The sequence below is a fragment of the Dreissena polymorpha genome, chromosome 4 (assembly GCF_020536995.1).
Source record: "Dreissena polymorpha isolate Duluth1 chromosome 4, UMN_Dpol_1.0, whole genome shotgun sequence".
NCBI lineage: Eukaryota > Metazoa > Mollusca > Bivalvia > Myida > Dreissenidae > Dreissena > Dreissena polymorpha.
The window spans coordinates 21,602,791-21,626,536 of NC_068358.1; the positions used below are offsets into that span (position 1 = coordinate 21,602,791).

At 38.6% G+C, this 23,746-nt stretch overlaps 1 protein-coding gene across 1 annotated transcript; it reads right to left on the minus strand.

Moving 5' to 3' along the window:
* Nucleotides 1–5,118: 5,118 nt before the first annotated feature.
* LOC127877870 (uncharacterized) lies at nucleotides 5,119–23,591 on the minus strand. The gene is made up of 3 exons (XM_052424170.1): nucleotides 23,056–23,591; nucleotides 10,616–18,807; nucleotides 5,119–7,030 (listed from the first exon to the last, which is right to left on the minus strand). The coding sequence occupies exon 2, from the start codon at nucleotides 18,722–18,724 to the stop codon at nucleotides 13,895–13,897; it is 4,830 nt and encodes a 1,609-aa protein (XP_052280130.1). The 5' UTR covers nucleotides 18,725–18,807; nucleotides 23,056–23,591; the 3' UTR covers nucleotides 5,119–7,030; nucleotides 10,616–13,894.
* Between the last annotated feature and the right edge of the window lie 155 nt (nucleotides 23,592–23,746).

The following is a 23,746-nucleotide window of genomic DNA, read 5'->3' on the forward strand; positions in this document are numbered from 1 at the left end:
ATTCTTCCCCTGATACCAGATTTAAAATGTTTTATGTACTGAATAGTCATTAAGATTGATAAACGTTTACTTCTTCAGTTGAAAACATATTTTAAAGGATTTTCATTTTAAGAAGTTTTCAATTTTGGATGGTAATACATGTAAATCTTAAATGCAATTCTGTTTTCGTATTCCATGAAAGTATTCTGCCATATATTCCATATGTGCATGTTCAGGTATAAAACGCTCATGTTATATTATAGAATAGAATGGAAAAAGTGTACGTACCTTTCCTGAAGTTGGATCGAATCCAAAACTTCCATATGTGTCAATCATATTGGAATGAACTTTCAATGTCAGCCGATCATCGATTGCGGATTTCAAGCTGTGCTATATAGTTTTATACAAAGGAGCAATTGAGTGCTGTTTGTGGTTTAAAAACAAAAACGTGGTAATAATTGCAACTTTGAATGTAAAGAAGTGCTGTATTGCAACACTATTAACTGTAGAAGATATTACACATTCGAGTCCGTCCTCTAATATTCACTTTATGCGTTATTCAGAACCAATTCACCATTGCTACCATTTATTTTGGACTTATATTTGTGTTATGTCACTGATGCCATATAAGCTTACGTATTCCCATGTTTCCTTCTTCCTGCACCAGAGTGCATAGTGGGTATGTGCGCGTCCGGAAGTGAGAAGCCGGAAACCAAACTGAAATTGGCCTTCAATATGTACGATATAGACGGGAACGGCTTCATTAGCCGCGAGGAGATTTCCAATATGTTCAAGGAACGCGGATGTCGACTGATGAAGGAGTGAAGTCATTTGCTGAGTTTTGATGTTACCACATGTGTTATAATGCTACAACAACCACTCCATTATTACAACCACATACAATCGTCCCCGCTAGGAAACGTAAAATAAATGACTGAAACAATAAACATTACCAATGAGAATTTCGTTTTTCAAATGTAGACCATTGCACTCAGTTTCTATGTTATACGTTTATCATAAATACTCGGACATCGCGCACACATGCAAACATATCGCTTATAACGTAGAGAAACATTCGCAATCACTTAGTTACTATCCATGAATTGTTTTTCCCTCGATGCCACACATTCCCAGTGAACAATATAAATCAAGTACTTTGGAATTATGTTTATTTCAGGCGATATACTATAATGTTATTAATAAGTTGAATTCATATCGACTTTGTTATTGAGCTGAAGACAGCCGTATTGGCCTGATAAAGCATAGGAACAATATCATTTAATGATAAATCTTAGTATATGACGAAAGATGCTTTCAAGACAGGTCGCGAAATTATGTAAAATTTACCTGATTAACATTCCAGCCACACTGGATCCACTACCGTTTTTAATACAACTCAAAAAGACAATAAGGATTGAAAACTTACTTATTGCTACTAGCAATTGCGTTTGTATTGTGTAAATCCTCCATGATTTCGAATTAGTTTTGCTTTAGGCGCTCATGGTAGCTTGAAAATATTCAAAGTTGTTATTTATGTACAAGGATGACCTTGACCTTTACCACTCAAAATGTGCAGCTCCATGAGATACACATGCATGCCAAATATCAAGTTGCTATCTGAAGCGACATAGAAGTTTTGAGCATTTTTCGAAACCTAAACGCAAAGTGTGACGGAAGGACAGACAGACGGACGGACGGTCCGATCACTATATGCCCTCCTTCGGGGAACATAAAAGCATAAAAGCAATATGTTTTCATGGTATGTGCACAGATCATGAAGGAATAACTCACCTTAACCCTGGAACATTGGAATTTAAGAGACGTTTTGGATCATGTAAAAGAAAGTGGAAATTCTGACTTTGTGACATAAATGGTCTGGTTTGCACTTTTTTCAAATTTTTACCAATGTCCTTTAACATGTTTATTTACAACACTGTAATATTAGGAATAGTTTAAAATAATTTAAACACCCAAACAAGTTATCACAAGAACAAAATGTTCTGACCAAGTCTCATGAAGATTGGAAAACAAATGTGACTTGTAGAGTGTTAACAAGGTTTTACTACAGGCATATAATGGAAAATGCCCCACCACCTGGCGGACTTGCTTTTCAACCAACCGGAACCATCTTCAAATTAGTCCAAGATATCCTTGTGACAAATCTTCTGACCACGTGTCATGAAGATCGGACAATAAATGTGGCCTCTGAAGTGTCAACAAGGCCAATGTTGCCGCCGCACGATACACAACAAACAATGGACAAAAGGCAAAAATGAAACCTCACAGGTGAGATAAAAACAAACGTTGATTCAAAATGCATTGACCACTGCGGGAATCAAACATGGCACTTCTAGACATATGATCTATGATTGACCTATAGCCCACTTTATGCACAATAAGAGTGGTTATGTATAAGAAACCGTCTCTTTAGATTTTGTTTCAAAAATCGTTGTTTTACACACTTACTCGGGGACAGTTTGGGGTGACAGAAATGTGCGAAATAAGGCACTATTACATGAAATTCATTACAGATTAAAAACCTTAAATGATTTCTTTGTACATTAGCAATGAAGACAACTAAACAAGCAAATTCTATCAATTGATATCCCCCGTCCAAAATAAATTTTGTTACAAACGGATGGACGAATGGACAACACTAAGGCTATATCCCTCCACCGTTGGCGGGGGATAATTACAGATTCAATTACAAGCATTTATGCATCCCAAATTCCTATGACCCTTGGTCAGTACCTGGAAACCAACCTTTTCTTCTTGAGATATTTGTAATATTTTTGCTTGAGTTGCTGTTGGATCCTGGCCACCATTTGCTGCGTGGGCTTGTCGATTCAGAACAGTTTGACCGACTTGGTTTTCAACAAACTGTCACATCCTGCGGTTGTGTACTCAATTCCAAGCTTCTCTTACACGTCATTTTCTGTCACCTCATTTAGTTCCTTCATTTTCTTGCAGTTTTTTTCTTACCAATTTCAGCTTTTACTTTACGTCATAATTCAAACTGCTGTTGTAAAACTTTTAATACATGCCAGTTGTGTATTACTTGTATTTAACTCCACTAATTGATGAATCACTTTATCTTGCCATATGGCACTACTGTTTCATTAATAACATCAAATATACATTAAAACACAATTATAAGCAGATGATATCTTTCCAAGCAATATAGAGATTGGTATATATATGACTACATAATATGTTTATTTGGCCAAATATACAGAAACTTCATTAAAAAAACATTTTAAAAATTTGAAAAATATAGTTTTGTCAAACCCACAAATGAATCAAACATTATCATCGAACAACAATGCAACCAAATCTCCTTAGTTCTAAATTGAGTATTTAAAACGTGTACGCCACTTAAATGCAGCAGAAGTTAAGAAGATTTAGCAAGTCATAAAGTTTGAATATGACTTGTTTTATCTCCAAATCATAAGACGAAAACACTCTAAGACAAGAGATGTGTTTGTCAGCAACACAATTAACCCCTACTGCGCCGCATTGAAATAAAATTTCTATTTATCATTTGGCAGGTATAGAAATCATCTCCCTTTAAAGGTTATAACTTCCCTTGAATTTTGTCCAATCCAACCGGGGATGGGGGGGGGGGGAGGGCCTCACAGTCAATTATGACCATGTCAGACATCACTGACAACCAAGGCCTTTGGTATAAAAGAGATCATAGCCAGAGTTGATCATGTATCTATGGACGTAAGTCCACAGGTATGTAATGAACATCAAAGAAATTATAATTATATCATTTACAAAAAAACTTTGACAAATCAATCATTTGGGCTATAAATAATCAAAATAATAAATCTGTACAGTAACTGTGAAAAGAACTTCAATTTTTGGTAAGGAAATATATAATATGAGATTTATAATTATATAAATTACTTTCCTTGAAAATAATTGTCTGTAACAAATCTCTATTTTTAGTAGTAAATAATAAAAAGCCACTACCATTACTGTTATTCACCACTCAAAATGTGCAGCTCCATGAGATACACATGCATGCCAAATATATAAATAGGCTATTTTCAATATTGAATAATTTTCTCCTGTTAAAAGCTTATTACTTCCCTTAAATCTGTATTTTTTACCGTAGACCGTAAAGGATGACCTTGACCTTTTACCACAATGTGTTTGTCAGAAACACAATGCCGCCTCCTGCGCCGCTTTGATTAATTTATCAAAAATATATACGTGGGCAGGTCAGATAACTATGTCCATTTAAAGCTTATTACTTCCCTTGACTTTGTTTTTTCGACCCTAGACCTTAAAGGATGATGTTCACCTTGAAAGTTTACCACTCAAAATGTGCAGCTCCATGAGATACACATGCATGCCAAATATCAAGGTGCTATCTTCAATATTTAAAAAGTTATGGCAAATGTTAAAGTTTTTTTCGGACGGACGGACAGACACACTGACTGATGGACAGTTCAACTGCTATATGCCACCCTACCGGGGGCATAAAAACTTGAAAATTATAAAGCGTTGCAACGCGAAACGATTGAATAATTGTGAGAGTTCTGTTGTTGTCTTTATATTTTGTGGTACTACGAGAAAGGCTTTTATTAAGTATAAAATACATCATTAATTGTATGAGCACGGATGGCAGAGTGGTCTAAGCCTTACACTTCTACACCTGGGGTCAAGGGTTTTAGCCCAGTTGAGGGTTTCTTTTTTTTCTTTGTTTAATTTTAATCTTGTTTCTTTTTTTACTTGATCTGTTAAGTTGCAATCTTTACAACATAAGGCATTTAACGACAAACTTTAATACATGGCAAAATCTGTGAATAGGCCCCTTTAAAGAGATACAAAAGGCTCGTTTTATCTTTGTATGGAGCACTTTATTCCATTTTAATTTGCTACAACGAATTCTATTCATACGACACTAACACTAACTTGGTACATGAACAATAATCAACATGTGTTTAATGGGACGCGGAAAACTACAACGGGCGAGGCATGGTCAGGGGCGATAACCCCAAAAAAGGGTTAGGGTAAGGGTTAGGGTTAGGGGTCGGGTTAGGGTTAGGGTAGGGTTTAGGCTAACCCAAACCCTAACCCGACCCCTAACACTTACCCTAACCCTAACCCTAACCCTCTAACCCCCCCTTGCGCAATACCATACCATGCCTCGCCCGTTGTCGTTTTCCGCCTCCCGTGTTTAATATATGTTTCCGCTACAAACAAAAAAGAGCATTTTTTATCTTGTTAAATCTATGTTACCAGACCATATGACCGTAACTTTGTCAAACATCAATGGACCGGAACAAAACTAGAACTTGATCTTCAAGTCATTTAACTCCGGAATCACGGACGGACGAATAGACGGAAGGACATTGCGACTGCAATGTGGTTCTCCTGCCGGGGGCATAAACATATAATTACATTGGTAGACACACAACACAAATTGTATTATTCTATTTAAGAAAAATTCGTTATTTCAATTAAAATTGTAAAAATACATTTATGAAATTATAATTGCTTTTATCAGGGACAATATGAAAATATCATTCCAATGTATGATGTTTTTAGAGTAACTTACACTTTTCTTTGAGTAATAACCTGGATCGGGTGCAGCGCCCAACGAAAAAACAATAATTCATGCCGAAACAATTTCGTATTTTAACACACACTGAATCGACATTAAAAAAAACTCTCGAGAAAACATATATACACGGTGTAGATGAATATTGGTGGCCATTCTGTCAAAATGCAGCCGCTCTGTTCATTCTTGGCTGCCTCTATGTCATAAACAAGAACAATGGAATATAGACATTCACAAAACAGGTAAGAAAATCTAAAATTAAAACACGTAAAGACATTTGTGCATAAAAAGAGATGGTCCATGAGTTGAAGCATATATCCAGCTACAGGTTCACCGTATACTGCAGGTTCAGACACTTATCACAAACTCTATCGAAGATAGAATGATGACGAAGTTGGTGGAACAATCGTGACGGGGCATACATGCCATTTTGATGACTTTTAACATAGCTTTTTCCCTAATATGTCAAATATCTAGTGTCATTGATATCATCTTTATGATCAAATCATTAATTGCGTTCAATGTACGCTATATAGTAATTTTCAATAACTTTACTTAAAAAATGCATTTTCGCTTTCGTTGTGGCACGGAACGCCTCTCGATGTAAGGATTTGTTACGTAATTAAAGAAAATAGAAAAACAGAAACCAAAATGAAATAAACATTTACATAAAACTAAATCCACCCTCACTCCTTTTTTAATAAGTGTTTAAGCTTCGTTATCGAAAATGAACTAATAAACAGTAGGTATGTATTGGCACTAATTACAAGTACCCTGTATGTGCTAACTGATATTGAAAATATTTTTCTCTTTTACATAAGCTTGTGTTATTTGAACATTATGAGAAGATCTACAATTTAAGCTCAGTTTTGCATGATAATGACATATTTGAATGTATTGACATAGACTCGACTAGCGGGAACAGTGCCGAACAGATTTTAAATTCAAAATAAAATTATGTATTTGTCTAACTTGTGTTATTTAACAAATTATGAGCAACTTAAACTGAAGTAAACGGATTACCAAGTTGGTTTTATATGTATGTTAGTTCTTACCAGCAAAACTTTCGTAATATGCCCTGATATCGTGGATTAAAATGTAAGTATGCAATACAATAAATACATGTTGTCTTTTAGTTAGTATTGATCACCAGAATCTTATCACTGGTATGACCAACAATAATCCTGCCAGTGCAGGCACTGAAGTATACAGCCTCTGGTTCATGCAGTCCATCCGTTTTGGAAGCCAGCGTCATTACTCCGCCCTCACCATTCACTTGTACTACATTGTGTGAACCACGTCCACAGACTATCAGCTGTCCTGTCTCTGTAACGTGTATACCTGTAGGACTTCGAAGTACACGATCTTTCAAGCATGACAAGACCGTCCCATCCATAGACAGGGTCAGGAGCTTGTGGTCCTTCAAGTTGGTAACATACAGCTTTGATCCATCGGTACACACTGCGCACTTGTGGACTGTAAATTTATTATGATTGGATACTAATTGTGTTCCTATTGGTCACAATACATACTATTGCATGTCAAACTATTAAAGTACAATATTTATACTAATTTAAAGACAATAGCTTGATATTAATATTATAAATTTATGCATTTAAACATGCTTCAAATTTAAAACAAAAACGAAATTTGATTAAAAAATATGAATCACTTTGAACAATACTTTTATCATGCCATATAAATAATTAAAATCGTTTTACTATAATTTTGACTATTGTACCCAAAGAACAGAAAATATGGTCACGGATATTCAAAACTAATGAATGGATGTGTGCTGCTGCTCAGAGTTACAAAACTTACACTTCTGAATTGACTGTACAATTAATGGAATTGTATTCACATCGTTACGTTTTTAAGGGGCCGTCTTACAGATGGTAAATTGACAAAATTTAAAAAAGTTGTTTCAGATCCGCAAATTTTCGTTTTAGTTATGTTAATTTTGAGGAAATAGTAATCAATCTGACCATTTACCATGCTCTTAAATATCTATTATATGCATCTTTTGATGATTTGAAAACCTGAAAATTATAAAGCGTCGTGCGACGCGAAACGATTGAATAATTTGGAAAGTTCTGTTGTTGTCGTTTTATTTTGGGATACTACGAAGATTTCTTATATAGGTAAAAATACATCAGTTCTAAGCATGAGCATGGATGGTCGAGTGGTCTAGGCGGGTGTCTTTTTTACTCCAGGACTCCAGGGGTCAGTTGTTGGAGCCCTGTTAAGGGTTACTTTTTTTCCTTTTTAAAATTGTATTATTGTTTCATTTACTGGAGATTTTTAGTTCAAATGTTTAAATTTATCAATATAAAGCATTTAATGACTAGCTTAAATACATGCCATGATCTGTAAGACGGCCCCTTTAAGACTTATAAAACGTAATACGAAAAATTAAATACATAGTCCACATGTCCATCATTTTAACGACAACGCGAGCTTGTAGGGATATATACGAAAACAAATAGAACGAAAATAAATAACGTTTGGTGTTCAAAGTAGCTTATCGAACTATTGCGGAAACGATTTTTAATCGCTTTGTTATTTAGATCTCATGTCTGACACAATATTTTGAGAGAGAAAAATATTTTGCGTACTGCAATTGTATGCATTTAGGCTAGCAAACATTTGTATGACGAACAGTTAGTAGCGCAAAGCAACAGGATTTATTCAAGACATATTAGTGCGAATGTTTTTCGTGCATAGCGATATATCTATATCGTGTTGAGAGCCACTCAGTTTATACCCTGGTGAGATAAAGATGGTAAATAACGTGGTGAAATTCAGTCGGTACAGATTCAGTCGATACTTATTCAGTCTGTACATACCCTGGTGGGTGAGATTCAGTCTGTACATACCCTGATGAGATTCCGTCGGTACTTATTCAGTCTGTACATACCCTGGTGAGATCCCGTCGGTACTTATTCAGTCTGTACATACCCTGCCTGGTGTGATTCCGTCGGTAATTATTCAGTATGTACATACCCTGGTGTGATTCCGTTGGTACTTATTCAGTCTGTACATACCCTGGTGTGATTCCGTTGGCACTTATTCAGTCTGTACATACCCTGGTGTGATTCCGTTGGTACTTATTCAGTCTGTACATACCCTGGTGTGATTCCGTTGGTACTTATTCAGTCTGTACATACCCTGGTGTGATTCCGTTGGCACTTATTCAGTCTGTACATACCCTGGTGTGATTCCGTTGGTACTTATTCAGTCTGTACATACACTGGTGTGATTCCGTTTGTACTTATTCAGTCTGTACATACCCTGGTGAGATCCCGTCGGTACTTATTCAGTCTGTGCATACCCAGGTGAGATTCCGTCGGTACTTTTTCAGTCTGTACATACCCTGGTGAGATCCCGTCGGTACTTATTCAGTCTGTGCATACCCTGGTGAGATTCCGTCGGTAATTATTCAGTCTGTACATACCCAGGTGAGATTTCGTCGTTAATTATTCAGTATGTGCATACCCAGGTGAGATTCCGTCGGTACTTATTCAGTCTGTACATACCCTGGTGTGATTCCGTCGGTACTTATTCAGTCTGTACATACCCTGGTGAGATTCCGTCGGTAATTATTCAGTCTGTGCATACCCAGGTGAGATTCCGTCGGTAATTATTCAGTCTGTGCATTCCCTGGTGAGATTCCGTCGGTAATTATTCAGTCTGTGCATACCCAGGTGAGATTCAGTCGGTACTTATTCAGTCTGTGCATACCCAGGTGAGATTCCGTCGGTACTTATTCAGTCTATGCATACCCAGGTGAGATTCCGTCGGTAATTATTCAGTCTGTGCATACCCAGGTGAGATTCAGTCGGTACCTATTCAGTCTATGCATACCCTGGTGAGATTTCGTTGGTTCTCATTCAGTCTGTACATACTCTGGTGAAATTCAGTCGGTACTTATTCAGTCTGTGCATACCCAGGTGAGATTCCGTCGATACTTATTCAGTATGTGCATACCCTGGTGAGATTCCGTTGGTACTTATTCAGTCTGTGCATACCCTGGTAAGATTCCGTCGGTACTTATTCAGTCTGTGCATACCCAGGTGAGATTCCGTCGGTACTTATTCAGTCTGTGCATACCCAGGTGAGAATACGTCGGTAATTATTCATTTGTGCATACCCAGGTGAGATTCCGTCGGTAATTATTTAGTCTGTGCATACCCAGGTGAGATTCAGTCGGTACCTATTCAGTCTATGCATACCCTGGTGAGATTTCGTTGGTACTCATTCAGTCTGTACATACTTTGGTGAGATACAGTCGGTACTTATTCAGTCTGTGAGTACTTAGGTGAAAAATACGTCGGTACTTATTCAGTATGTACATACTCTGGCGAGATTCAGTCGGTACTTATGCAGTCTGTACATACTCTGGTGAGCTTCAGTCTGTTCATATTCTGTCGGTACTTATTTTCAGTCTGTACATACCTGGTGGGTGAGATTCAGTCGGTACATATTCAGTCTGTACATACCCTGGTGATATTCAGTCGGAACATACCCTAGTATTATTTAGTCGGTGAATACCGTGATCAGAATTGGTTTTAGTGTCCAGGATTGAAATTAAGTCATTAATTTATTAGGTGGTGAGATTCAGTTTGTCCATATAGGGGAAATGGTGCAGATAGATCTAAGCGATCCCAAATTAGCATTTAAAAAGCACTGCTACGCCACTTTAAATAAATTCGATATCATTTTGCTGAAATTAACTCAGGAACGTTCTTTAAAGAATAAAATACTTGTTTGGTTAATTTTATGTACTGAATGTTCACTTCAGTGATTGGACTTCTATACGAATCGTATGAGTGTAAAAGTATATTTTGCACTGATCATAGGGAAAATAAACGATAAATATACATGTTGATATGTATTAGTCAATAGAACGTAATGAATATTTAGAGCTACAATATAGCCCCATTAACACATTGAATTATCTGTAATTGTATAATTAACGATATGAAGATAAACTTACGATGCTTTAAAAAGTATTGAAGCGTATAATAATCTAAAACGCTTCTATTATACTGTCAATCATACCTGTGAAGTTCCTAGAAGTATCTTCATAGATCTTCTTCACCAGCTGACCAGCCAGTGTGTACTGATACAAGGCAGTCAGTGATGTGATAAACAAACTGCCGTTAAAGTGTGCGATACCATGACAATTGTGTATGATTTTCAGTTCCCTGCCTTTAACTATCTGTCTATTGTTGACAATTAGGAATTGGACAGTGTTGGTTCTAGCATATACACCAACTGTAACAGCGACCTCAGTAGGGCTTATACTGCACATATCCCATGGATGGGACCAACAATCTGTATGTGTGACAACTTTGTACTGCGTATCAAGCAATTTCACCCTCTTGTTGTTGTTGTCTGCTATAAGGATTTCTCCACCAGGTAGCTCCCATATGCCCCTTATCTCGCATGTAACATTATCAGATGCGCTTCGGATATCGTAAAGCGATTTGTTACTACACTCGAGTATCGTGTTTTTATTATTTTCCAGCTGCTTTTCAGCACATTTAATATCTCCAAGGCAACGAAACCCTGATAGTGTTTCATCAATACTAGGGTTGCTCTTAAACGTTACAACAGTGCTTCTGTGAACAGTCAATTCTTTCAAAATATTATCTGCATGTGAAACCATTTCCGATGCTCTTTGGTACGCTATAAATGATAGATCGTTTTGATCTGTTTTAATATAAGTGATCGCGTCGCTTATTTTCTTCAAACCGTTTGTGGCTTTAGAACACTTGTCTGTGTCAGTTTTTAAAGACTGTTTCATTGTTTGCAGCAATGTGTCCAAGGAATATATTGTACTTCTCTCCAATTCGTCAAGTATATCGTTGATTTTCTGACGAAACACTTTAATTTCATCATAAGCTTTATCGTACGAATCCTGCAGTTTCTTCAGAAATTCCTATGTATCATCAATTGCAGTCTTAAGTTCTTGTTGAACATTGGTTATAGTTGCACATATTTTATGAAATTCCCCCGCATCATGGAAGGCTTGTGATTTGTCTTTTATCAGCACTAGCTTGATACAGGGCCTATAATACATTACGTTTTAATTTAAGGATGAATATGTTGCTATGCTGTCTTAGAAATTAATTACAATAATGTTAGTTACTGGGTAAAGATGTGTAAATGAATGGGTATATTAAATGGACATGTACAAAGGTTTTCGTATTTCGTATTAAAATCATTTATCTGACGAATACTTATACTTGAAACACCCATAAATAATTATACAAGTGATAACTTTTTGAATAAAAATAATCGCATTCAATGAGTTTTGAACCCAGGACGACTAGGAGAACAAGAGCTGTCAGAAGACAGCGCGCGCGACTATTCGAGTGCTTGACAGTATAACTAAGCCATCATGGGAAAATTGTTCATATTCAATAAGGTCAAGGTAATATAGTCATATTCTAAGTGGAAGAGGACCATAATTGAAACATACTGATCGCTTATGTTTTAAAGAAGTTGTACTTTATAGACGATTCTGAGTTCAGATATATTTTCCACAATGTATTGAACATGTGTAAGGACATAAAACAAAGCAATAAGATTTTATTTCAAGTTTGATGGCAATAGCTCGGGTGGGATGGTCCTTCAAAAATGAAATAAATAAATATTTGTGTTTTATACGATGTTAAAAAAATCTTTTTGGGTAGGGGTGGGGAGTTTAGAGGGGGTATTATGTGGAGGGGGTGGTCATTTATTAGATTATCTTTTAAAAATAAGAAACAAAAGGAAACACAATAGGGGAGGATTCTGGGGTGGGGATGGTTTGGGTGGAGTCTATTGTGGTATGTCAGGTAAGTGTTGTTTTGTCAAAGTATGAATCAAATTTGATCATTAATAAAGAAGTTATGGCAATTTAAGCAAAAATTATTAATTGACCTTGAGAGTCAATGTCATTCAAAGGTCAATGTGAAATTCAACTTGAGGGTGACAATACCTCATGATAATAAGAAAGTGTTTGAAGTTTTAAAGCAATAGCCTTGATACTGTAGAAGTAAAGTGGATCTAAACACAAAATTTAATAAAATATTCAAAGTGACTAAGTCAAAAAGGGCCATAATTCCGTTAAACTGACAACAAGAGTTATGTCACTTTTCCTGTATAGTCCCCTTTATGATAGTTAGCAAGTGTTCAAAGTCTGAAAGCAATTATAGCTATGATACTTTAGGAGTAAAATGGCCCAACACACAAAACTTAACCATATGTTCAATTATATAAGTATAAAATGTGTCATAATTCTGTCAAAATGCCAGTCAGAGTAACATAATTTTGCCTGCACAATCCCCTTATTATAGTTAGTAAGTATTGCAACGGCTTTGATACTTTAGGAATAAAAGTGGAGCTAAACACAAAACTAAACCAAATTTTCAATTTTCTTAGTGAAACAAGGGACAAAATTGTCACGAAACCAGGTTTTCAATTTTAAAAAAGTCTGATAATGGGAGACAACTACAACTCAAAATGTGCATTGCTACTGATTGTTCATCACAGTTACCCCCTTGTTTCAAAATTAATCTATTTATGTCGTGTTGACCTTGACCTTGGAGATATCTACGCAATTCTTTCGCGCGACACACCGTCCAATGATGGTGATCAAATGTGCCAAATGATTTTAAAATCGGACAATGAATGGCATAGTTATTGCCCGGACAAGCTCATTTATGGCAATTTTTGACCTTTGAACTCAAAGTGTGACCTTGACCTTGGAGAAATCGACGTCATTCTTTCGCGCGACACACGGTCCAACGATGGTTTACAAATGTACCAAATGGTTTTAAAATCTGACAATGAACGACATAGTTATAGCCCGGACAAGCTTGTTCCGCCCGCCCGCCTGCCAGTCCGCCCGCATTCGCCAATCTAATAACCGATTTTTTAATTCGGAAAGCCTGGTTAAAAAGGGTCATAATCCTTACAAAATACTTGATACTTGTCTGCTCTTGTTTATAAATAAGTATCAACTATTTGCTTCAGGATCTTTATTTCCATCGACAATGATCAAGATCTGAAATTAACAATGATGATAATTATATCTATAAAATGATAATTAGAGAAATGATGCTATACTATCCTGTATCTCCCCCCAAGTCTTTGGGTATGAAATGTTCATATGAAATAATATTACACTTTAACTGAAGTTGAAACAAAGACTGATAACAAAAAGTACTGGGAACATTGGAGCCCACCAGGTCTACTCCCTTATAAAGTAAGAGAAAAAAAAGAACTTTTTAACAACAAGAAAAGGCAAATGTCTTTGATGTGGTCAACTATATGAGTCTTTGTCAACAATCACATGACATAGTCTTTCTGCCACTCTGGGGCAGTTCTAGTTCTTCCTGATCGTCTGACTGGAAGGCACAACAGGTCCGTTGGCGGGGTTGTGCGGTTTGGTGTCTCACGACTTGGTCCTGTGTCCACGGAAACGTCTACTGGTCGACTGTCAGGACTCGGAGGCTCAGTATAGGCTAGCTGACGACGACTCTGCTGCAGGTTACCTCGGCTGGGTGTCTCACTGCTGCTTGGCGTTACCTTACTGGGTGACGCAGTAGGGTGAGGAGCAGAGTGAGTTGGGATCCCGGTGTTGGTTGCAGCCGGCGTAGATCTGGTTGCATGTGTTGGGGTCACTGCTGGTGTGATGGAGTGTCCTGTGGGATTTTCAGTTGTTGCTGCAGGTAGCCTGAGTGCTAGGTCACTATCAATGGACAGCCGTCGTGGTTGTAGTTGAACGGGGACATACTTTCGTAGGAACTTCCTATTGCGAAGGGTTACCCGTCTTGAGCCATCAAGTCGTACCACATACTGGTCAAATTGGCGAACTTCAATTACCACGCCAGTCTTGTCCCACTTGCGAGGATAGAGTCCAATCTGGTTTTGCAGGCGAACATTGTCTCCCACAGCTAGAGGTGGTAATCTCTGAGTGTGCTCTGACAGTTTTTCTGCACACCGCATGTGCCTGTTTCGCAAGGCTTCTTCACGGGCCAGTGATGTGCTTAACCAAGTTTCATGAGGTTTATACTTTCCAGGTGGAATTGGTATGAAGTCTCGAATGGGGCGGCCAAATATGCACATGGCTGGAGAGAGTTTGGTATCCCTGTCTGGTGTGTTTCTGTACTGAAGCATGGCACGCTGGAAGGCATCTGTGTTTATGTCACCAGTGGAAGTTGTGTTATCCATAAGGAGACGCTTCACTGTCTTTACACCAATTTCGGCCCTACAGTTGCTGTGTGGGAAGGCTACGGAGGATAGGCGATGGTGTACACCCCAATCACTCAGGAATTGACGTGTGGCTACAGCAGTGAATTCAGGGCCACCATCAGAGGCAAGTTCATCAGGTATTCCATATGTCACAAAGATACGTCTAAGACATGTGATCAGTCCTTGGGCTCCGTTAGCTGACTGCTCTACAATTGGCCAGTTGGAATAACGGTCCACTACAACAAGGAAATGATGCCCTTGGTAGCTGAAATAGTCAGCACATAAGCACTGGAATGGATACTCTGGACTTAATGGAGGTACTGGTGGTGCGCTAGGATTTGATGGTGCACTACGGTTGCATTGTTGGCAACTGGTACGAAGAGCCGTAATGGCAGGTGTGATTCCTGGCCAAAATACTGATGTCTCTGCCCTAGCAACCATGGAGGTGACACCTTGGTGAGCTGCGTGCAAAGCCTCAAGTACTTCGTCTCTCAGTGATGGTGGTATGACAATACGGTCTTTGTATAGGATGACGCCATCGACTGTAGATAGACCTTCACGGTACTGAAAGTAGTCTCTGAGCGATTCTGGCAGCTGGTGACGGTGTTCCGGGATACCAGATTCGATGATGTCGGTCAATGCTAGCATGTCTGTATCGCTAGCTGTGGCTGTGCGAACTCTGTCCCAGGTGACTGATCGAAGGTTGAGAGCATTGAGGGATGAAACAACACATGCAATGACGCATTCATCTATGGAGTCTTCCTGATCTTCCTGCATTCTCAAACCAGTCATGAGAGTACTGCGGCTAGCTGGACACACAGAGGTTGAATTGATATGTGTCTCATCATCTGGCAACATCAGCTTTTCTGCATCACTGATTGGATGACGTGATAGACAGTCAGTGGCGCGATGTTTGACACCTGGGATGTGGACCATACGGAACTTGTAGCGTAGCGTTTTCTCTTTCAAGTTTCTTAGACGAGTATTAGAGATGTCCTCAAGCGATCGGTCTGTGAATATCTTGAGAAGAGGCTTATGGTCAACAGCAATGATGAGGTCTGCGCAGCCTAGGACAAAGTACCTGGCCTTGTCAAGGGAATCTGCGACGGCAAGAGCTTCACCCTCAACCGGCGCATAGCGAGACTCTGCTGGATGAGTGAATCTGCTGCCAACAAGTGTGATCTTCCATCCAGATGGGCAACAGAAGGGTTCCTTCTTTGAGCATGTGCAGTGCTTTTGAAGGAGCCAGAATCCAATACCCACTTTTGACCAGTCGGTCGCCAGACATGTGGGTCTTTTGGGGTCAAAGATACGAACACCTTCTTCTATTTCGCTGGCGATCAGTAGTTTTGACTCATCGAAGACGTTCTGGAGATGTTCATTCCAGTTGAATGGAGTGCCAGGTTTCAAAAGTTCCCTAAAGGGTAGCATTCTTTCGGCCATGCTGAAAGCATATGATACCTGGTTTACTAGACCAAACCAGGAACGCACATCTGTAATGTCTTTTGGCGTGGGGAAGTTAAGGATGGCTTGTAAGTATCTCTGGCAGGGTCTTACATCGTTGCGTGTAATTTCAAATCCTGCAAATTCCACAACATCAGCTCCAAACACAAACTTTTCTGGATTCAGTGTTATGCCATTTCGACCGCAAATGTCTAGCCAGTGTACCGCTTGAAAGAAACTGTCCTCGAGATCATCAGCCCATAGCAATGCATCGTCAATACATTTGGTTTTGTGAGGGATGTCTGCAACAATCTCATCATAGCGTCGGGTGTATCCATCACCTGAAGCAATGTAGCCCTGAGGTGCAGTTTTGTAGCGATATCTTCCCCAGGGAGTGATGAATGTGGTAAGATGGCGGTCTTCCTCACACAGGGGTACACTGTGATAGCCGTTCCATGCATCGAAGACTGTTTTCTTCTTCCCATGGGGGACTGATCGTGCTTGATGAAAAGGTGATGGTGTGTGATGTGTTTCACGTGTGGCATGAGCATTAAGGGCCTGCAGATCAACAGTGCGTCTTGGCTGTCCACTTTTCTTTGCACACACAACCATTCGATGGCACCAAGTGACAGGCTCACCAATAGGGACAGGCTCAATGACGCCAAGTCGTACGTCTTGGTCAAGACCTGCCTTGACTGCATCTCGCCAGTGGATTGGAACTGGTACCGGTGTGTGGTAAGCAACTGGTTTAGCGTTGGGATCTACCAGAAGTTTCATTGGCGGACTGTCCATCAGACGAAGTGTTTGATGTTCACATGTGTTAAAGGTGCTGGCTTTGTAGAACTCAAGGAGGTACTGTTGAAGTTTGACACGATTCTCTTCTGTCGGTGAGCATGGTAATGTACTAGGTGGAGCTGGCGGAAGTTGACGGGCAGGGCATCCACATGGAGCTTTGTCCTCACCATTCAATGCTGCTGCACTGTATTGCTGTGAGGCATGGATTTCCGAAAAGTTGTCTGTGATGATACCAAGATTGATACAGGCTTCTCGACTCAGAAAAAGTTTGTCCGATGAGTCAGTAACATATGTCATCTGCCTGGTTTCAACTACTTGACCACTAGAGTCCTTGCTCGACATCCGCAATAATAATGCACCGAGAATTTTAATGCCATCGTTGTTCGCTGTGTGCATGCGCATTGTCACAGGGATTAGGTCAGATTCACGTAACCCAAGGTGATGGACAACTTTGAGACCGGCAAGGCAGCTCTGGCATCCGGTATCAGCCATAGCCGGTATCACTGTAGCTAGAGACGGTTTAGGAAGATTGATGCCAAGTGCCAAGTAGTCCTCTGGAAGAGCCTGTATAGACACTCTTACGAATGGTTGAGGCTTAGAGCTTCTGCGAATCCAAGTGTCAGACAGGTTGTCATAGACATGATGATCAAGCGGGATGCTGTGTTTATTATTGTTCACAATGTTCACATCCTGATGGTGTATTTGAGAGGAATCTACAGTACATAATGCGTCAAACAGAGCACTTTCCTTGTCAAGGTTTTTGGGCTGAGTGTGTGAAGGGCGCCTTGGATTGTCCACACTACGGCACACACTCTCAAAGTGGTGTTCACGTCTGCATTGTGCACACCTGTGGCCATAAGCTGGGCACTGAGTCTTGCGTTCCTGTGCAGTTCTTTTCTTTCCGTGGCCACGTTTGCCACAGTAGGAGCAAGCTTCTTGGGTGTCTCTGCTGGACTGTTGCTGCTTCATGTAACTGGTGGCTGCTCCAACAGCATGGGAGTCTAAAAGTCTCGAAGCTGACCTTTTTCCTGCTTCCTTGGCTTCCACGAATTGGAACACTTCCTCTAGCGACATGTTCTGGTTTTTATCACCAAGTAGGTCAAGCTGAATGTCAGGGTCTGCAACACCTCTTGTGAGAACATCACGCATGATTGCTTCAGTGTAATTAACTTTGGCGGCACAATTGTTGCAGTCAATCACAAATTTGCAAATGTCAGCCTGTCCTCTCAGACGTGCACCAAAGTTGCGGACAGATTCATCGCGATCTTGTCTCATGTTGTGGAGTGTCACTCTTGCCACCATTGTGTTTTCTTCACGCACTGCTAGCTTACGAATTGCTGCCAATACATTGTCCACCGATTTGTCAGTTAGATTGCCACCTGTTGTTCTCGTTAGGTCTCTCCGAAGAGGTTCATCACAACATTCCAACAACTGGATCACTTTGTCTCGACCATCCAGTTTGGTGGCAGCAACATAATCATTCCAGCGTGAGAGAAAGTAGGCCCAGTCCTCGCTGGATTCAGCGGCGGTAACTGTAGGACGCTTGACTTTCTCTACTCTGGCTGTTTTGGCAGGTGCCAATGTGTGTACGGCGCTGTGGGCAGTTATGAGTGCCGCAACGATGGCCGGATCTAGATCGGCTGTTGTGTAGGCACAGTCAGGGAACGGACACTTTACTGCAGGCATGGTGTCGTCTTCACAGTCTTGATCATAAATAAGTATCAACTATTTGCTTCAGGATCTTTATTTCCATCGACAATGATCAAGATCTGAAATTAACAATGATGATAATTATATCTATAAAATGATAATTAGAGAAATGATGCTATACTATCCTGTAGTTTATAGATTGGGGTCATGCTGGTAAAGAAGTATGCAAAATATGAAAGCAATATGTAAAGGGGCATATAGTATATTTGAGGTGGTACGCAAACTTTGACATAGATTTGTCAATAATATGCATATTTTAAGTGAAAAGGGGCCATAATTTTTACAAAATGCTTGATACATTTATCTGCTCTCGTTTTTAGATTGGGGTCATGTTGGTAAAGAAGTATGCAAAATTTAAAAGCAATATGACAAGGTACATATACAATATTTGAGGTGGTACGCAATTTTAACATTTTCCAACGCTAACGTCAACGCCGGGGTGAGTAGGATAGCTCCACTATATATTAATATATGTATATATATATATATATATATATATATATATATATATATATATATATATATATATATATATATATAGTCGAGCTAAAAATAAAACGCGCTTATACCTCCGGCATACCACAATGGCATTTTAACTGCTTTCTTACGCGACCCAGGATGCGGTAGGATCGGCAAGAACGGGGGGTCCTCGTGAGAACAAAAGAAGGTTGCATTAAAAAGCCTATAACGCCGCATGAGGCGGCGACCTTACCGCGACAACGTTTGACATTTTTACGGCGTCTTGGCTACAACGCCAGGTTTGACATAAACGCAAAAGCAGCGCGATAGAAACGCGAAGAACACGAAGGGGACCTAGAACAATTGTACTGGAGTCACTGTGGAAACGTACAGCATTGGTTCTCAGAAGCATGAATATTGTGCGACGATCCTGGTTTTTATTATGACACTGTCGCGTTCTTGTTCTAATTACAGTGGTAGTGTATACTATAAAAGTCGCAGTTATCGCTGGCTAAAAAATTTGCTTAGCCATAATTCCCTCTGAATAATTTTTTATGAGTTTAAAGGAAGAAATAGTGAAAGCAAAATAGATATGTTTGTAGTCAAATGGGGTCGATTTTAGCCATGGTCTAATTTTAAGAGTAAGCCCTGCACTAGTCACAAAAGGAACGTAGTGTGGACGCCTAAGGTCGCCGATAATCGCAGCGTGAACGCTGATAGATCTAGCTTATAGCAGTATAAGCTATGTAAAAAGCAAAGGATTTGGTTAAAACGCCCGAATGCATCCGATAGCATGAACACATGGCGTGATTGCCAGTATTAAATCTTTCTTAAAGAGAGAAGCACAACGGCATCTACGACTACAACTATCGGCGTTTAACAAAAAAACGGATTTTTTTGGAGTAAAGGTGTGAAGGGCATATTAAAATATACTGTTTCCAAATTTACCGATGAAAAGCGCTATATACGCTTTATTATTTTGCTCATTTTGATTTGTGTTTTTACATAAATGAACCGATATTTTGAATAGTGTACTTGTTATGAGTGTTATTTCGCTTCTTTGCAAAAATATTAAAACAAGATATGTGTTTGTCAGAAACACAATGTCCCCCTTTTGCGCCGCTTTGAAGCTATATATTTGACCTTTGACCTTGATGGATGACCTTGACCTTTCACCACTCAAAATGTGCAGCTCCATGAGATACACGTGACATGCATGCCAATATCAAGTTGCTATCTTCAATATTGCAAAAGTTATTGCAAATGTTAAAGTTGGGGCAAACAAACAAACACACAAACCAACAGACAGGGCAAAAAACAATATGTCTCCCACTATAGTGGTGGGGGACATAAAAATGTGCCAACTTTCGTTTTGTCAGACAGCAAATTTAAATTTTATTTCTTTATACTTACTGAACGAAATTTGCAATTGCTCCGTCACCATATGGTGAAATCGACAGTATACACAATGTAGTTGTACACAAGTTAATGATTATATAATCGTTTAGAATGATGCCATTGTTATTCTTTAAATACAAATGGGAAGTTCGATGCAATTGGTTTTCCCTAAAAAGATTTCTTGAGGTCAACAACTAGTAAATAATAGTATGCCGGTTATTCTAGTCAAATAATGACTAGAATCAAGAAATCTAATTTCAATGGCGCAGGTGCAACTTTGCGGAAAGTCGGGGTGGGGGTTGGGACATTCAGGTTTCACATACAAATCTTGTTAAAGATTCTGATATATTTAATTAGATGGCTGCGATCTTCATAAGTTATCCCCACGCTTTTTGAAAAGCGTGGGGATATTGTGGTTATATCCGCCGTCCGTCCGTCTGTCTGTCCGTCCGTCCTGGCCACTATCTCCTCCTACAATATAAGCACTAGAACCTTGAAACTTACACACATGGTATCTATGAGCATATATGCGACCCTGCACTATTTGGAATTTTGATCTGACCCCTGGGTCAAAAGTTATGGGGGTTGGGGTGGGGCCAGGTCAGAGATTTTCACTCATTTTTCTAAGTTATTTTACATTTTTACATTAACTTCTTCATTTCTACACCGATTTACTTCAAATTGATACTGAACATCTCTTATGACAATACGGTCAATCTCAACTATGTATGGCCCCATTACCAACCCTGGGGCGCCCCCGCCCACATAGACCACGCCCACCCAAAATTGCCTTTTACTATGACTTCTTCATTTCTACACCGATTTACTTCAAATTGATACTGAACATCTCTTATGACAATACGGTCAATCTCAACTATGCATGGTCCCATTATCAACCCTGGGGCGCCCTCGCCCACATAGACCACGCCCACCCAAAATTGCCTTTTACTATAAATTCTTCATTTCTACACCGATTTACTTCAAATTGGTACTGAACATATCTTATGACAATACGGTCAATATCAACTATGCATGGTCCCATTATCAACCCTGGGGCGCCCCCTGGGTCAAACATGCGGCGTGGGGATACGCGTCGGCCTATGCCGCGCCATTTCTAGTTAGTATTGTCGTCTTGCGATCTAGGTCATCATAAACAGTAATATACTAAGTATAGCTACTGTTATAGTTTAGTCTTAAAAGCAGGCGTAAAAAAGGTGGTACATTTAAACTCATTCTAATGTCAGCTTATTTCTATTTAAATATGAGAAATTTAATTTTTACTTGTACTTAAAAGCTAAATATATATTGACCTTTAATAACAGTAAAATCACTTTTTCTAGCATTTGTTTCTACTTTGACATTTTCTGAATAATTCTTGTTGATTTTTTTTTATATTTATATATGATATTTGTTTTTTCATAAAATAATTTCGTTTATTGCATTTGCTCACAATATCGCTCAAAAAAGGTGTTGTCTCAAAAACTCTCCTTAAATATTAATGCTACATCATTACCGGGGTATTCTATGTTAATATACACAGATACAGAATTCAGCGTGATATTGGTCTAATCGGAATATAATAAAAACATCAAATAGAGGATATTTGTTGGTTTCGGTGGATTATCGGTTTTAATTCACGAGTGATCATAGAAAATAATATTTTCACGAGTGGCGCAGCCACGAGTGAAAATATATATTTTATATGATCACGAGTGAATTAAAATCAATAATCAACCAAACCCAACAATTTTTCTTTTTATTTTATGCTTTTTTTCATCGTTTATATACATTGTTAAAGAGTTTTACTAAAGAATTTCGCTGAGATAATGACGTCATTTCGTCAAAAAATGACGTCATTTCACAGTAAACAGTGAAAATTATCGATAATTTTCACTGATAATTTTCATTGTTTGAAACAGTGAAATTATCAGTTTTAATTAACTGATATTTCTCTATAAACCACCGGAAAGCATAAAATAAATGTTGTGTAATTTAACTCTTTTTCGTGAAATACTATTAAACAAATAATGAAACTCTATCTATAGATATTTAATCTATGTTATACTACTTATTATTCAACTATACTACTGCAAAAAATAAAGCATACACTTATTGGAAGCCTTGATTTTACTGTTAACCGACCGAAATATGTGTGTAAAACTAGTTATGAGCTTGAACAGTTTATTAAATAAATGTCAAGATATCGAACTTGTATATGTACTTCCGATTTCAAAATTATTTACTAAGTGGAGCATATGAAATCAATAACCGCGACAAAGCTAATGTACACTTTAATCAATAAGTACGTGTTGACTATACCTTATTACCTTATATGTTTTACACTGTCCATACATTTAATAGGGTTGGCATTTTATTTTACAGCAACGGGTTAGTCTTCCAAAATGTTTAAAATCTGTAACTTAATGTTATACAGAAATAATATAGCTTACCTGTGTTCATGGAAGTGACACATGGAGCAACATAATTTACCGTGATCTTCACAATACATCTCTATCAGACGATCAGGATGATGTAGACAGAACTGCATGTCATCGAACGATTTTGTTGTAGAAGGCCATTTATCCATCTCTTCTCTTCCATACGCGACATGCTTTGTAAAAAACTGTTTGTGAAGCCCTAAACAGTCGTCACAAAGGCCTTTCGAACATTTTTGACAATAAAACATGGCTTGCTTATTGACATTTTTCTCTTCGCAAATATCGCAGCAAACGTCATAAAATAAATCCGATCCTTTCTCCGCCATCTTCACACGTTCAACATATGCAAAGCGAAACTAGAAATGCAAATTAATGTTCAATTAATTATTTCACAAATATTTTACTCCGTTCATTCACTAAAACTAAGCGTTTAATGAACCTCGCGAGTTCAAAATAATATTACACGTTTCAATCGAATATTTACTTGACAAAAAAGCATCTGAAACAGTTCCTCTCTATTTACTTTAGGCTATATAATGTATATTGGAAAACACTCTTTTCCATTTTCTGCACGCCATAGGCTGTTTCGGCTATGAAAGATTTAGTTGTATGGCCAAAGTCGAGAAAGACCGGCTTTGGTAGATTTAGTTTTATGGTCATAGCCGAGAAAGACGTCGGAGGACTAAAAGATATAACGTAAATA

What these genes read in the sequence shown, in the direction of transcription:
- LOC127877870 (XM_052424170.1), bottom strand. Translation starts at nt 18,724, where the DNA reads ATGCCTGCAGTAAAGTGTCCGTTCCCTGACTGTGCCTACACAACAGCC.